Genomic DNA, 12,989 nt, shown 5'->3' on the forward strand with positions numbered 1-12,989 from the left:
TTCTGCAGCTCATACTACACTTATTGTCTAATATTTACCATGTATACTTGCATAACATCCAATGCATAGGCAAGGAAACTTGTAAAGGCACATACTCCTCCCCCATCCCGACTGCTCGCGATTACAATCCACTGATATCAGAGCATGCTTCCATGTCATGCAAAATCACGCTTGACAACATTGATACAAGGGTAATGATAGGCTTATTACTTTCTACCTTTCCTTTACTATATTTGTTTTTAAAAAATTTTTTATTATTATTTTCTTGTACTTAATAATTTTAATAAAAAATTAATAAAAATAAAGAATAGGAAATGGATGGTAGGAAGTAGTAAGCCTATCATTATCCTTGATATAATGCTCTTCTCGTGCGTTCATCGTCATATCTATAGTCCAAAGGACGAGCAAAAACAATGCAGAGTGAAGAGAGAGCAAGACCGCAGAAATTGTGAGAGACTAGAAATGTACTGAATTTGAGAGACATTCATGTCTCTCTGTTTCTAAGCTTGCTTATCGATACGTCAAACACTAATATGTGAAAGCCTTTTACTTTAGCTAGCATTTAGTGTTTGAGATGATTGTCAAGACAGTTATTTTATATTAAAAAAAATAATGTAGCTAATCACATTAATAGGGTGTACAAATAGTATGTAAAAGTGACTGTATATAATTTTTATTTGAATTTTTATGACGGGCAGACCAATAATAAATGGTGTACTTACACACAAAATTGTTAGTAACAAAACTCGAATGGGAAAATCTCTCTGTCTCTCCACTTCAATTTATGTTTTGGCTATTTACTTGAAAATTAAAAATTGTGGTAATAGAGCGCTTCTCAAGTATACAGATCCTTCTGAAAAGGCCCTCGCCGGTTTTCTTGGGATAGAAACCAAAGTGAAAAGAGTTTGCTTATGTAGTTTTTTCTTTTTCTAAATTTATTTATTATTTTCATGGGTTGGCTCATAATCTGGTCATCTGCAGTTTGCAATAATAAGGTTGTCAGTGAAACTTTAGTCCTGAACCTAGCTGCTAAGGATTTTTGGTGTCACTGCCCATCGTGGTTTCATTATCTATTGGGGGCCCACAAGAATGGTCAAACAACAGTGACTTGTGGAATTTTGGTGTTCATTGTGTTGATGCGGACCAACCGGATTATCTGGGGTTTGTGTTAATTTGGATGACGATGGTAATGGTAGATAATTAGTATAGCCATCTTAGAAAAGACCGTGTTTGAATAGTCTTGATGATGTGGCTTATAAGGGTTGGTGCTAAGGCTCGAGACCATTTTGAAGGGGGAGTTGGATCATAAAAGAAGAGTTTGTTCCTTTGTTTGAAGAACATCCAAACGGACTTACTGTCCCAGGAAGAAAGTACCCTAGTAATTTCATCTTCAATTCACTAGTTTCCTCCCAAATGGCAGAACGCGATTTGAAAGAGAGAGAGCTATGGTTTCTTTTAAATATGTCCGACGGGTCTAATGCTGCAGTAAAGTTGCAGCTCTTGTATCTTCTCTGTTGTTCAATTGGGTATTTTGTCAAGAAATAGAATTGCTTTCAGCTCTTCAAAGCATGGAAGTGTGGCTAGTTTCTTCATATTACCTATGATTTGGATAAGCAAAATCTGGTTGTACATTTAAAAAAAAAAAAAGTGAGCTAAAATCATGTGTTTATCATAGCTCCAAGTTGGTTATTGGGTGTGTTTCCCATCCTAAACTTGGATTCATACCTAGTGTTTTGTCTGTTAATAGAAACACACCTAAAACTCTAAAACTCATACATTTCATTCGAATTGAATAATCACTGACCTGGTCAACACGCACCAGGCTTCCGATCCAACTTGCCTAGCTGGTTCTACCTACCATAATTATTCTAACCGGTCCCCATGTTAGCGAACTTATATCGTCAATCAATATAATCTACCAGTGAGAGATCAAAAAATAAGAATGGTGTAAAACCATTTTTTTTTTTAAACATAATCTGAAGTGATACATCTTGTCGAGTCATGAGCACTCAGAAAGATGGAAAAGCATTAGGTCACACAATCCTTACAGCAGAATTCCATGTGTACCGTGTCATGAGCACTCAGAAAGATGGATGTACCCATGAAGAGATCAGATAAATTGCTTCAGAAACTCTGTGGCCACCAGCCTGCCCCTCGTATTCACTGACATTTTAAGTTCGCTTATCTCTTTATCGATATCCTGTAGGGGGGAAGAAACAAATTGGAAACTCAATAAACGTATATACAACAAGAATTCACACTAGGCTCAACCTAGATGTATGCATTTATGTATGCAGGCATGTATGCGAGTTGAATAACAAGAGCACAGCAGCATCAAAAACAAAGATTTTTTTAAAAAAACAATTGAGTGAAAAGAACTTGATAGGAACTGTATTGGAGTCAAGAAGAATTTAGACACACCGGTACATCATGCCCAGCACTAATTTTATCATTTATCACGTCCAAATTGCCTGAAATGATCATTTTCACATCTACTAAAATATGACGCCTTGCGGGAGTAGTGCATGAGGCATCATGACCACCGGAGGCTAGATCGAGAACATTCTCTAATTCAATAAAATACTGTAGCACAGGTAAGTAGAGAAACAGATCTAATGTCTTTCCAAACCCTTTGCACCACCACCAGCAAACAACCAAGAGTGCTTCTCTGCAACCAGACTGTTTGAGTAAAATTGTCTTCTCTGTTTTATAACTCATAACACCCGAGTTGGAAGTTAAATTTTACAACTTGCAATACCCTCAACTTCAGTGAGCCACCAGCCTGGCTAATTAATCAGTCTGTCCCTCAATAGAGTTGAATGACTACCAAATTCATGTGGCCAACAGAAATTAGTAACAAAAGTGAGCCTTCTTTGTGAGATGGAGTCTCAACATATTTATTGGCAGTCTACCAACCATCATCTGGGCAATCCATTGGGACTGCATCCAGTAAAAATATATTCAAAGATGTAGACAAGTTTCATTATAAAAAACCAAGGGACTTGTTATAAGAAAGAGAAGAGTCATAACAGAAGTTTGTAAAAACAAATTCATTCAGAGAACAACCACAAAAGAAGAAATTTATTCAAGAAATGCATACCATAGAAGGGAGAACTTATTACCCAAAGAGAAGTTATCTGGAGTAGTTTTATTTAGTTCATACAGTTTCGTTTGCAAAACTACAGAAAAATACATCTTTCTTATTTTTGGAAAAACTAAATATGTGATTGAATATGCAAGGCATATTCCAAGCGAAGAACTTTGATGTAATTAATTAAGTTTCATTATTGAGAGTCCGTTGCTATGTGCATAGTCAATTGAGAATTAAAATTCAGACGAACATATCTACTTATCAAACAAAAAAAATCAGGTGCACACATCCAGCAGAATTGTACTGGTAAGTAAAAAAGTGTATTAAGACCAACTTATAGGGTAAAACAGAATTCTTGCCTCCATGAATTGCACGATAAAATCTATGAGCTTGTGCTTCTGCATGTCCTCATAATGGTAGTTTGTTATCAGAAAGCTAATGTCATAACCCTGTAAATTGAAGCATCAACATATTTAGTTTAATAGAAATGAATGATTTGCATGTCATCAGAAAAGCATCTTAAAACAAGAAGTTATCTTTGAGACTGATACTTCTCATTTATTCATGTGAAGTTCAGAATGCTCAAAACCACTAGGCAAGTGCAAACATAGAAAAGCAAACCAAAAAATTTGTTAAAATGCCCTTTCATTCAGCAGTAAGGTGGAATATACAGAGTTTGTAGAAACAACGTATGTATGTATGTATGTATGTATGTATCCACATAGAAGTCTTAGTTTGTAGAAAATTTACAATAACAAGAGCTGAGTGGAGATTGCAACTTAATGGCCTATAAACAAATGTATCTAGTTCAATATATTGCGGTGATCTAAGGTGAAGTTCAAAGATGATGCAAGTGCACACTCAGAATGCACAAGCATTACTTATAGGGCACCACACCATGTTCTCAAGGAAAACAGACTCAAATCTCATATATCAGGTGCAGCAAACTATACCAGTCAACAAAGGACAAGCAACAAAGAGCTTATTACTTCTGCGGATGATAACAAATTAAAAATCTCAAGTTTAGACAATGAGATAACTTGTATGAATTAATTCTGATCGGGTACTTAACCATCTCTAAGAATAGGAAAGGTCCATTGGCCCCACATGATCACCCCAAAGAAAAGTGCAGTTTTTTTTTTTAAAAAAAAAAAAAAAAAAAAAAAAAACCTAAACAAACACATTTTTGTATTGGCAAGCATGCTGTAATCATGACAGTATAATCCCAACAACCATTTACATAATGAGAAAATAATGATTTTAAAGGCTCATTAAGCAAATCCCTTGATGTTGTCGAGAAACAGAATTGAAGGAAGCAAAGTGAAACGCTGAGCCAATGAGATGAATTATACATACCTGTACTGGCTTCCTCCTCAGTACTTGAAATGCTTCAGCCCTCATTGATAAAAATCTAAGAAATTTTTTAGTTAGTATATTTTCAAGTTCATCTGCCTGCTTTACCTATAAAACAGGAAAAATGCTTTTAAGAACAGAATGGGAGAAAGATTGCAATCCGTATATTTATGATCTTATGCACATAAAACTTCTTTCATATATGAATAGGTAAACCTATCCCAGAAATGTGAGGAACAAGATAAAGAAAGATACACAATCTCAGAGCTTAAATGAAGCTTTGCATGAGTGAAGTTTGAGCTCAATTATAGGCAATTCTGACCAAGTTCAAAAAACTTTAAGCTGGTCTTTCTTCAACAGAAACTGTATATGCCCTTACTTGGGTTTGGACGTTTCTTTCTTTCTATACGTAAAATATTTCTAAGAAGTTTAAAGTCTTCTTATTCCATGAAAAGAACCAGGACAAAAATACCTCCAATCTTTCAACTTTTCCATCCTAAATCTCTAACAATTACATCATAAGCATGAAGATCATGAGAGGTATACACCTGATGACCTGTTGCTTTCACTACTTTATGGCAAACACAACACACCTCAACAAAATATATAATACTTACTTTTGGCACTAAAATTTCTCTCTTTATATTTTGCAAAATGAACCCATCAAATATTGCACCTTATGTATTTACCGGATGTTCTGACTTTTTATGAAAGAAGTTGGAATTCTTCATATGTAATTTAGGTTTAAACTTCTGAAAACGTTTGTACAACAATCAATGATCATAATATTATTAATTGACTACCATACGCCTATGCATTTTGGCACATATGGAAATCAAAGTTGACATAAATAGCAGAATCCACAAGTTCCACTATAACTTCATATACGAAAACTTTATAACAAGTTCCTTTCAAATACTGCAACAGCTCTTGACAACATGTATCCTTATATACATAGGGTCGGGTGGACATATCATGAGTCATCATGTCATTTTTCACCACTTCAGAGATCTTTACTTTCAAGGGAGTTTCAGAATATCAATGAAAATCTCACTCAGATTTTGTGGAATGCACCGTTTCCACTGCTATCGTATGAAAGTTACAACATAATGGTATGTTGGAAAAGCTCAAGTAAATTTGGGAAGATTCACCTTGCTCCTATTCCTATGTTGATACATTCCTGATTTTATCTTAGAATTATTTTGTCTAAAGCCTTAAAGTAGCCTTCTATATGGTTGAACCCCCTACCAAGAGCCATAGAAACAACAACCCTAGAGCCATCAGGAAATATACTTTAGAGAAACCTCATACAAAAAAGACCACTACAAAGGGTTGAATCGTGAGAAAACGTAGACGATCACCATGGGTGGAACCATCTACTTTGATCATGTATTTTAGGTTCTATGTTCGTTCTATATGCAATCAGAATTATAAAAAAAGGCAATAAAGGATCTCAAGTCACCATTCAGCTCGGAAGAGCATTTTGAGAATTGGCAGATCATCTTCTTCTTCACTGTGATGTGGTTAAGGCTTTATGGGATAAAATCTATACTAGGCTTGGTATTTCATGGGTAATGCCTAGGAGGGTGGTAGATTTATTGTCATGTTGGAGAGGAATTCGGGGCAATTGTCAAATCGCGGCTGTTTGGAAGATGGTGCCTCTATGTTTAATGTGGTGTACTTAGAACGAGAGGAATGGTCACTATTTTGATAATAGGGAACGTTCGATGGGAGGGTTTAGGGACTTTTTCTTTCATACATTGTTACTTTGGGCTTCAGCCATTGTATTGAATGGGATTTTTTTAATGACTTTTATGCTGTTGTTCACAGCTTAGCTTGTAATTAGGTTCCTCTCTTGTATACTTCATGTGTACTTGGGCCTTGCCTAATTATATGGATTAATAAATTCTTCTTACTTATAAAAAATAAAGTCACCATTTAGCTCGGTAAGCACAATAAAGCATCCAACATCAATAGCTTGGATTCACCTTGAGGCTTATGCGCAATGAATTGATAGAAGTTTCTATTAAGCATTTCTCTGCCTCATTTCGACATATCAAAACCTACAATAGCAATAAATAGGTATAAAACACAATTAAGGGACAAAAATTAAAAAAAGTAAAGAGATAAAGTAAAAAAGTGCAAATTATAGGTTAATAAAGGAAGATTCAGTCAGTCCTAGAAACAGCGGCAGCAGCGCGAGCAGTTAACAACAAGGAAAAAAAAAAACCTTTTTTTCATAAATAAGATCAGCTTTTATTGATAAAACGAAGGGCATAAGGAGTATATGAGGGATGCGTCTAAACTGCAAAAACTAAAGAGATCTAGAACAATCCTAGAAACTAGAAATAGACAAAGGAAAACAATTATGAGCCGTCATTCAATGGTAAATGGTGTCTAGGCAGTCTCTCAAGGTCCACCACCGACTTCTCACAATCATTACATTAGAAAGGAATATAAAAACTAAAAATCTCATTTGCACAACTAACTTCAACTTGGCATGGAAGTGCTCCCACTAAAAGGGCTAGTTGCCAAGGAGAAAGTCCAGGTGAAGGTATGTGCCTAAATTATTTTAGTGAAACCATAAACGATAGTTGCCAAAGAAAAAGTCCAAAAAAAAAGGCTTCTATAAATGCCTCACAACATTCGGCAGAACTGATATTTGGTGATCCAGAATCGGGCACTGAAAGATGGAGCATAACATAGTGTCACCAGACGAGAGGGTATACCACCCAAAAATTTTCCTCATGGTTTTTCCTTTTATTTCATTTTTCTTTTAACTGCAATATTAATAACCCTGGATTGTTGTGTTTACCTAAATATCACTGTAACTCTTTAAAAATTAAAAAACAAAAAAGGATAGTACCCTGAAAATTTTATTGAGAACTCTAACCGTTAAAGATAATTTGAAGCATGTTTTTTTCATCAATTGACATGGCAAAATAAGTTGAAAATTTGACAAGCATCATGTAGAGTTGAACCAGTAGTTTTTACCTAGCATGTCAACATTACTTTCTCACTCAAGCCACAAATTCTACATTTGCTAAATTCTCTATAATTATTAAGTCCTTGACAAAGGATGATTTTATCTCTAAAATTTATTCATATTATGTGTGGGCATGCGTGGGAACTTTTTTTGTCAAAAACCTAACAGATAATATAAATCAGGAAACAAAGAGAATCTCGGGAAAATTAACAGCATTAGTTGTAAATGTAATTTATGTTTGGCTAGAATTAGATGAGTCTGTGCTCGATTCAAATTATGGATGAATGTAATTTTGATAGGACTCTAGGAGTGCATCCGATAAAGATAAGTATTCATCCGATAAAGATAAGTATTTATCCGATAAGAATGAGTGTTTGAATTGTAACTCTTATCAAATCTTGTTAATATTATAAGATAAGAGTTTACAAGAGTCATAGGCATGCTTCAAGTTTAGAGTTAGTTGAAGAGATAAAGATGCAAGCCTTATTTGAACTCGAGGCAATTCAGAAGAAGTAATTGAGTCCGAGATATTCGAAGATAGTGAACAACGTATCTGACTAGGATTCCGGATAAACCTATCAGCAGAGTCCTTCTCCAAATCAATTACGGGATTACCTATTTGTAGAGAAGTCAGCTGAGGGTTTCAAGGTGACTTGAATAGCACATATTCACAAGTATTGAGAGCTTGAAGATCTGGGTAGAACTTCAAGAGATTGTGAAAGCTCAATCCGTGAGATTGAGTGAGAGTATACTCCAAGGGGGAGTTGCCGTGTTCAAGTTCAATCACTGGAGGTTCCAATAGGAAAGACAAAGATTGGAAGTATCAGAGGTTCTGACTACCTAATGCGGTAGAAAACAAGTAGATCGCGTGTCTTGGGTAAACGTGTCTAGAAACATTTTACTTGTAAAACTCTCAATCGATAAGATTGGCTTTCCTGGATTTGGTTGCCCTGTAGGGTTTTACCTTTGAGGAGTTCTTCAAAGGGTTTCCATTCGTAACCAAATTATTGTGTTCTTAATACTTTATATTGGTTACTAATCCGTGCTAATAGCTTTTGTTTAGCATTAACGTGCATTACAGGGGTACTTGAGTAATTTCATTAGTAATCGATTGAAAACATACTACGAATATCAAAGTAAACCAATAAGAAAGTAACAAGGAAAAGGGGAAGAAAATGCACTAATATCAAATGTCAACAACATAGTTCTTACAGGATTCAGGAGGAGTTCTGGGCTGGTTCTGCAAACAAAAAAAAAAAAGATTAAAGTCCTTTAGGTGTAAAATAAAATAATAAACTGGCAGAACATGATGATGGACAGGTATGTACAACATTAAAATAGTTTGTAGATTAAACTCTACTATTTAATACATAACAATAAAAATAATAAGTTTAAAATCTAGCTAATATAGAAGCCAAATGGCACCAGCAAGTACTTTCTTGGACAAGAACGTCCTTGTGATTTGCATGGGCCCTGGGGCTTTTTTCTGGGCTTCTCAAGAGGTGTGCATTCTATTATGTCATCATTACGGGTTCAGCTTCAATAGACACGGCAGATCCAACGTCCAGAGAATTTGGTTAAAGGAGTCAAAGAAGTACTAAAACAATGTCCAAGACCTGAATATCCGCCCAAAAACTCAAGAATACCAGAGGACTTGCATAATCTGCTTTAGAACTCAATCATTGTCATAAAGGTAAAAGACTGCTAACAAGATCAGTGAATGAGATTAAAGTCTTACTTTCACTTATTTTTCTTGTGGTGCAACTTTACTGTAGCTAAAGCTTTCTGTTTTTTCAAAAACTAAAAATAATACAAAAAATAATAGAAAGAAGCAGCAAAAGTAAGAGCTATATGAGATCCAAAAGGAAACTAGTAAACATACTTTAGTTCAACCTCGGGCTTGTTATGCCTCTCAACTTCTTGACAAGGGAAGTTCTGCACTCGCCATTTAGATACAAGGTCAATCAGTCATCATAATCATGTAAAAGTGAATTAGGTGGAAGAAAGAGGTTTTCCAGTCCCACAGCACTAAATTCAAGAAATCATGTCATATGAAGCAAGGATACTATCACCATTTGTAAAAGTGCAGGGAAATAAGGAGCCCAATCAGTTGTTGAACAATGTCAAACCTCAAAAGATACACATAGACCTTGTCTATCAAAACGTTTGTGTTTGCAGCCAGCAATGCAGACATCAGAGTAATATTTAACTATGACTAATTTCAGATACCAATGCCTGGTAGTTTTAGTACTTAATTCACTTCTAAAAATGCGACACTAAACAGAATAAATGGCATCAAACTGCAAGGTATAACCAACTGAAATTTCATAAACTTCCAGAGGATTGAGCATTCTATTAAGCAACTATAAAGGAGCTTGCTTCAGAGAGGATATTACTGTTCTGTAAAAGGCATACAATGACATATGTCGTTAATTCATTCTTTTATGATTGTCTATTCTATATTTCTTATAGCATCAGCTAGTTTATTAAGGTTCTCCACACATTGACTAAGAGACATTCATAGGACAGCGATTAAGGTAATAGCCCATCAGGGTTCCAAAAATGATCTATTCTATGCTGTTCTACTTCCTTGTAGGATCATATTCTCAATTTACGGAAGATGTTTGGCCGTTTTGGGAGTAAAAAGGATTCTTCTATGGTTAGTGGAGGAGCATTTAGCAAGCCTACCCTTGTGAAAAACCATGCCCATCTGTATATTATGAAAGAATCGGTTTTTTATTTAAATGAAAAATTGTAGAACTATTTTTCTACAATCCATTCAACTGATGGGAGCACCAATGGTCTTCGGACCAAGTGCATTAAATCTCCTCCCATAAATAAGGGATACATGGACTCATGGAGCAAGTCATGTGATCAAAACCCATTTGGGTTTACCAGTTGTTTAAACTTCAATAAAACCAGTTGTTGTGGATACTTTCTTCTCGATTCCTTTCAAAGAGAAAAAAGGCAGTATTCCTGCCAAACTAAAACACAAAAATAAGGGCACAGTTTTCGTAGATAAAAGAAGTTTAAGATTGGCAGGTAAAATAAAGCAACTTTACAGAATACATGGTTCATATCAAAGATATAAAACATTATCTTTACGCGCTTTCAGACCAACAAGCTTACTAATGTTCAGTCAACAACAAACAAATTACTGTTTCAGAAGCATCCCTCGTTTGAATCACTACACAAAGAAACAAACACACCCAACTTTCTGATCACTTGAATCAACGAATCAAATGACTTGAGCATTTTCAATCACTATCTTTCCCAATTGGAAAACATATCGTCAGTTCCCTAAGTGCTATAATTTTACAAAGACAGAACATTCTGAAGGACCATCATCTTTGATAGAAGTTGCACAATTATATTACCTATAAAAAATGAAGTTGAAAAATTATATAAAAGCAAGCTGGAATTTTCCTTTTTTGCTACAATTAGCAGTGATACTATAAATGACACGCACCTGAAGACACATGGCTGCCTCGAGAGTGTTCCTAATGCAGGTCAAGTACAACCGCAACGTGTTCGCCTACAAATTGTTCAAATCCAGCAACAAGATGGTGAAATAAGGAGCTTAATTAAGCAAAATGCGAGCAAGTAAATGAAAGCTCAAAGTGCTTTATCCCCTATATTTGGCTGCTGATAGAACAGAGAAAAAGTAAAAACATAAAATTTAAAAATGGCGATTAAACTAAAAATAAAAACGTGAACGGAATTATGAATATGATGATGTTTCATGTTGATATGAATATGGTTTTCCCATATTCAACTCAAATCAGCGGAAAGGTTGGTGCATGACAGAGATAAGAAGCAAGGATAAGAGAAATCTGTAGAAAAAGAAAAAAAGGAATCAAGATCCAATACGATTAAACTTATATCTATCCCCTCATTACCATACTGAGATTTGAGAAGCGCCTCTGAAACTCCCGGAACCTTTTTCTTTCTTTTCGCTTAGACTGCAATAATGAACTCTTAAACATAATAAAGTGAAAAATTCAAAACAATAATATTAATGAAAAAAATTCCGACCTGCCGGATTCGAACCAGCGACCTAAGGATTAAGCTGCGGGGCTTTTCACCTGACTACAGTCCTCCGCTCTACCAACTGAGCTAAGGTCGGATTGTTGATGACTATGCTCTCTAAGATACAAGTTCTGAATATTTATTATATTGGATTGAATTTTCACCTCTATAAAAAGAAAATGTTAAGACATACAAATTACGAAGGATAATTAAAAAAACTCAGTTGTATTATTTTTTGAAAAATAATCTCTGTAAAGGCCTAACATTTAATTTGCCTAAAAATACTCGAGAATTTTGTGAGTATACGAATATTACAAATGCTCATTTTAATGATGCATACGAAACTTCCCTCAATCGCTTAAATCCTTGAAAATTCAATAACTAAAGTTACGAGACTTCAAAAATTAGAATCTACCAATTCAATGAATCAGATAATGAATTGGGTGATTCATTGAATCCGTTATTTTAATGTTGATAAAAAAAAAATTAAAAATCATATGTAATGCAATTCAAACATTTTATGTCATTTATAAAAAAAAGTATAAAATATAAATTCATTGACTAGTTTTAATATGTAATTTATGTATTTAATCTCAATTTTCGACATTTATTTTGCCTCATATATGAAGAAGATAGGACATTAAGTTATAAGTACATAGCAAATGTAGTGTTTTATGCATAATCACAAATTAATATAAAATAATTATTCATCTTCTAATTTTTTTGTTCAACTAGAGAAAATCTATCTTTCAATTGTTTTGCAATTCTAATCGAATATAATGATGAAAAATTTAATATATATATATATATAATTCTATCATATTTTTGTACAAGAAATTAAAAATAAATAAATAATCCAATTGTTAAACAACTTGAAAATAAGAAAAACTCTACTTGCACCTGGGGATGGGAACTCTGCATACACGTCCATCCACATGTGAAAACAAAACGGGGTGTTCCGTTGAATTCGGCTAGTTTGAAATAGAAACCCACGGAGATTGATTTCATCTTCTTCTTCCCCGCGTACCCCACCAAGCTATTCATTGCAAAACCGATTTGTTCATAATCAAAACAAAAAAGCCCTACTTTCTACTACAATGCACAGGAATTTAATCTCTTTCTCTATTCTTTCTTTTCCTATGCACAAATGGTGGCCAAAGGCTTGGATTCCTTCCATTTTACTTACAAAAAGGAATAATATTTCATTACAAGAAACCAAATCTTATAGGAGGATGGAAACAAAAATTGCATAAAACAAAGGAACAAAGAATGCTTATACCCACGGCACTCTCTTTCAGAAATCGACCACCACAGATTCTCCCATTCTGTTTTGATTTTTTTTTCAACCTTTTTTCAGCAGGCATTCGACGACGCTAGCTGTTTTTCTTCTGGGATGAGTTTGATTTCTGAGACCCATTTTGGCGTTGGCTTTTTGCTCTGACGGTAACTACTTTTGGCGCTGGCTTTTTGCTTTGACGCTAGTTTGCTTTGACACTAGAAGATTCTCTCATTCTGCTTTGGCACTGGGAT

At 34.7% G+C, this 12,989-nt stretch overlaps 1 protein-coding gene and 1 non-coding gene across 4 annotated transcripts; both read right to left on the minus strand.

Moving 5' to 3' along the window:
- Positions 1-1,943: 1,943 nt before the first annotated feature.
- Positions 1,944-11,574, minus strand: LOC121246193 (actin-related protein 2/3 complex subunit 4). 3 transcript variants are annotated; one of them, XM_041144244.1, is made up of 9 exons: positions 11,516-11,574; positions 11,330-11,392; positions 10,900-10,965; positions 9,313-9,365; positions 8,643-8,670; positions 6,433-6,507; positions 4,448-4,552; positions 3,451-3,540; positions 1,944-2,200 (listed from the first exon to the last, which is right to left on the minus strand). In XM_041144244.1, exons 2-9 carry the CDS (start codon positions 11,330-11,332, stop codon positions 2,111-2,113), a joined length of 510 nt encoding a protein of 169 aa, XP_041000178.1. In that variant the 5' UTR covers positions 11,333-11,392; positions 11,516-11,574; the 3' UTR covers positions 1,944-2,110. The 3 variants fall into 3 exon arrangements, with proteins under 3 accessions (XP_041000178.1, XP_041000177.1, XP_041000179.1); XM_041144243.1 differs by having other exon boundaries at positions 11,466-11,556; XM_041144245.1 differs by lacking the exon at positions 6,433-6,507 and having other exon boundaries at positions 11,466-11,555.
- TRNAY-GUA lies at positions 11,460-11,556 on the minus strand. Its single transcript has 2 exons — positions 11,520-11,556; positions 11,460-11,495 (listed from the first exon to the last, which is right to left on the minus strand). It is a non-coding gene; the product is annotated as a tRNA-Tyr (tRNA).
- Positions 11,575-12,989: the final 1,415 nt, after the last annotated feature.

This window comes from Juglans microcarpa x Juglans regia, chromosome 1S (genome assembly GCF_004785595.1).
Source record: "Juglans microcarpa x Juglans regia isolate MS1-56 chromosome 1S, Jm3101_v1.0, whole genome shotgun sequence".
Classification (NCBI taxonomy): Eukaryota; Viridiplantae; Streptophyta; class Magnoliopsida; order Fagales; family Juglandaceae; genus Juglans; species Juglans microcarpa x Juglans regia.

What these genes read in the sequence shown, in the direction of transcription:
- LOC121246193 (XM_041144244.1), bottom strand. An exon ending in AAGCCCGAGGTTGAACTAAA is followed by an intron (nt 8,671 to 9,312) that starts GTATGTTTACTA and finishes TTTTGTTTGCAG; the next exon opens with AACCAGCCCAGAACTCCTCC. An exon ending in TTATCGTGCAATTCATGGAG is followed by an intron (nt 2,201 to 3,450) that starts GCAAGAATTCTG and finishes TCCCCCCTACAG; the next exon opens with GATATCGATAAAGAGATAAG.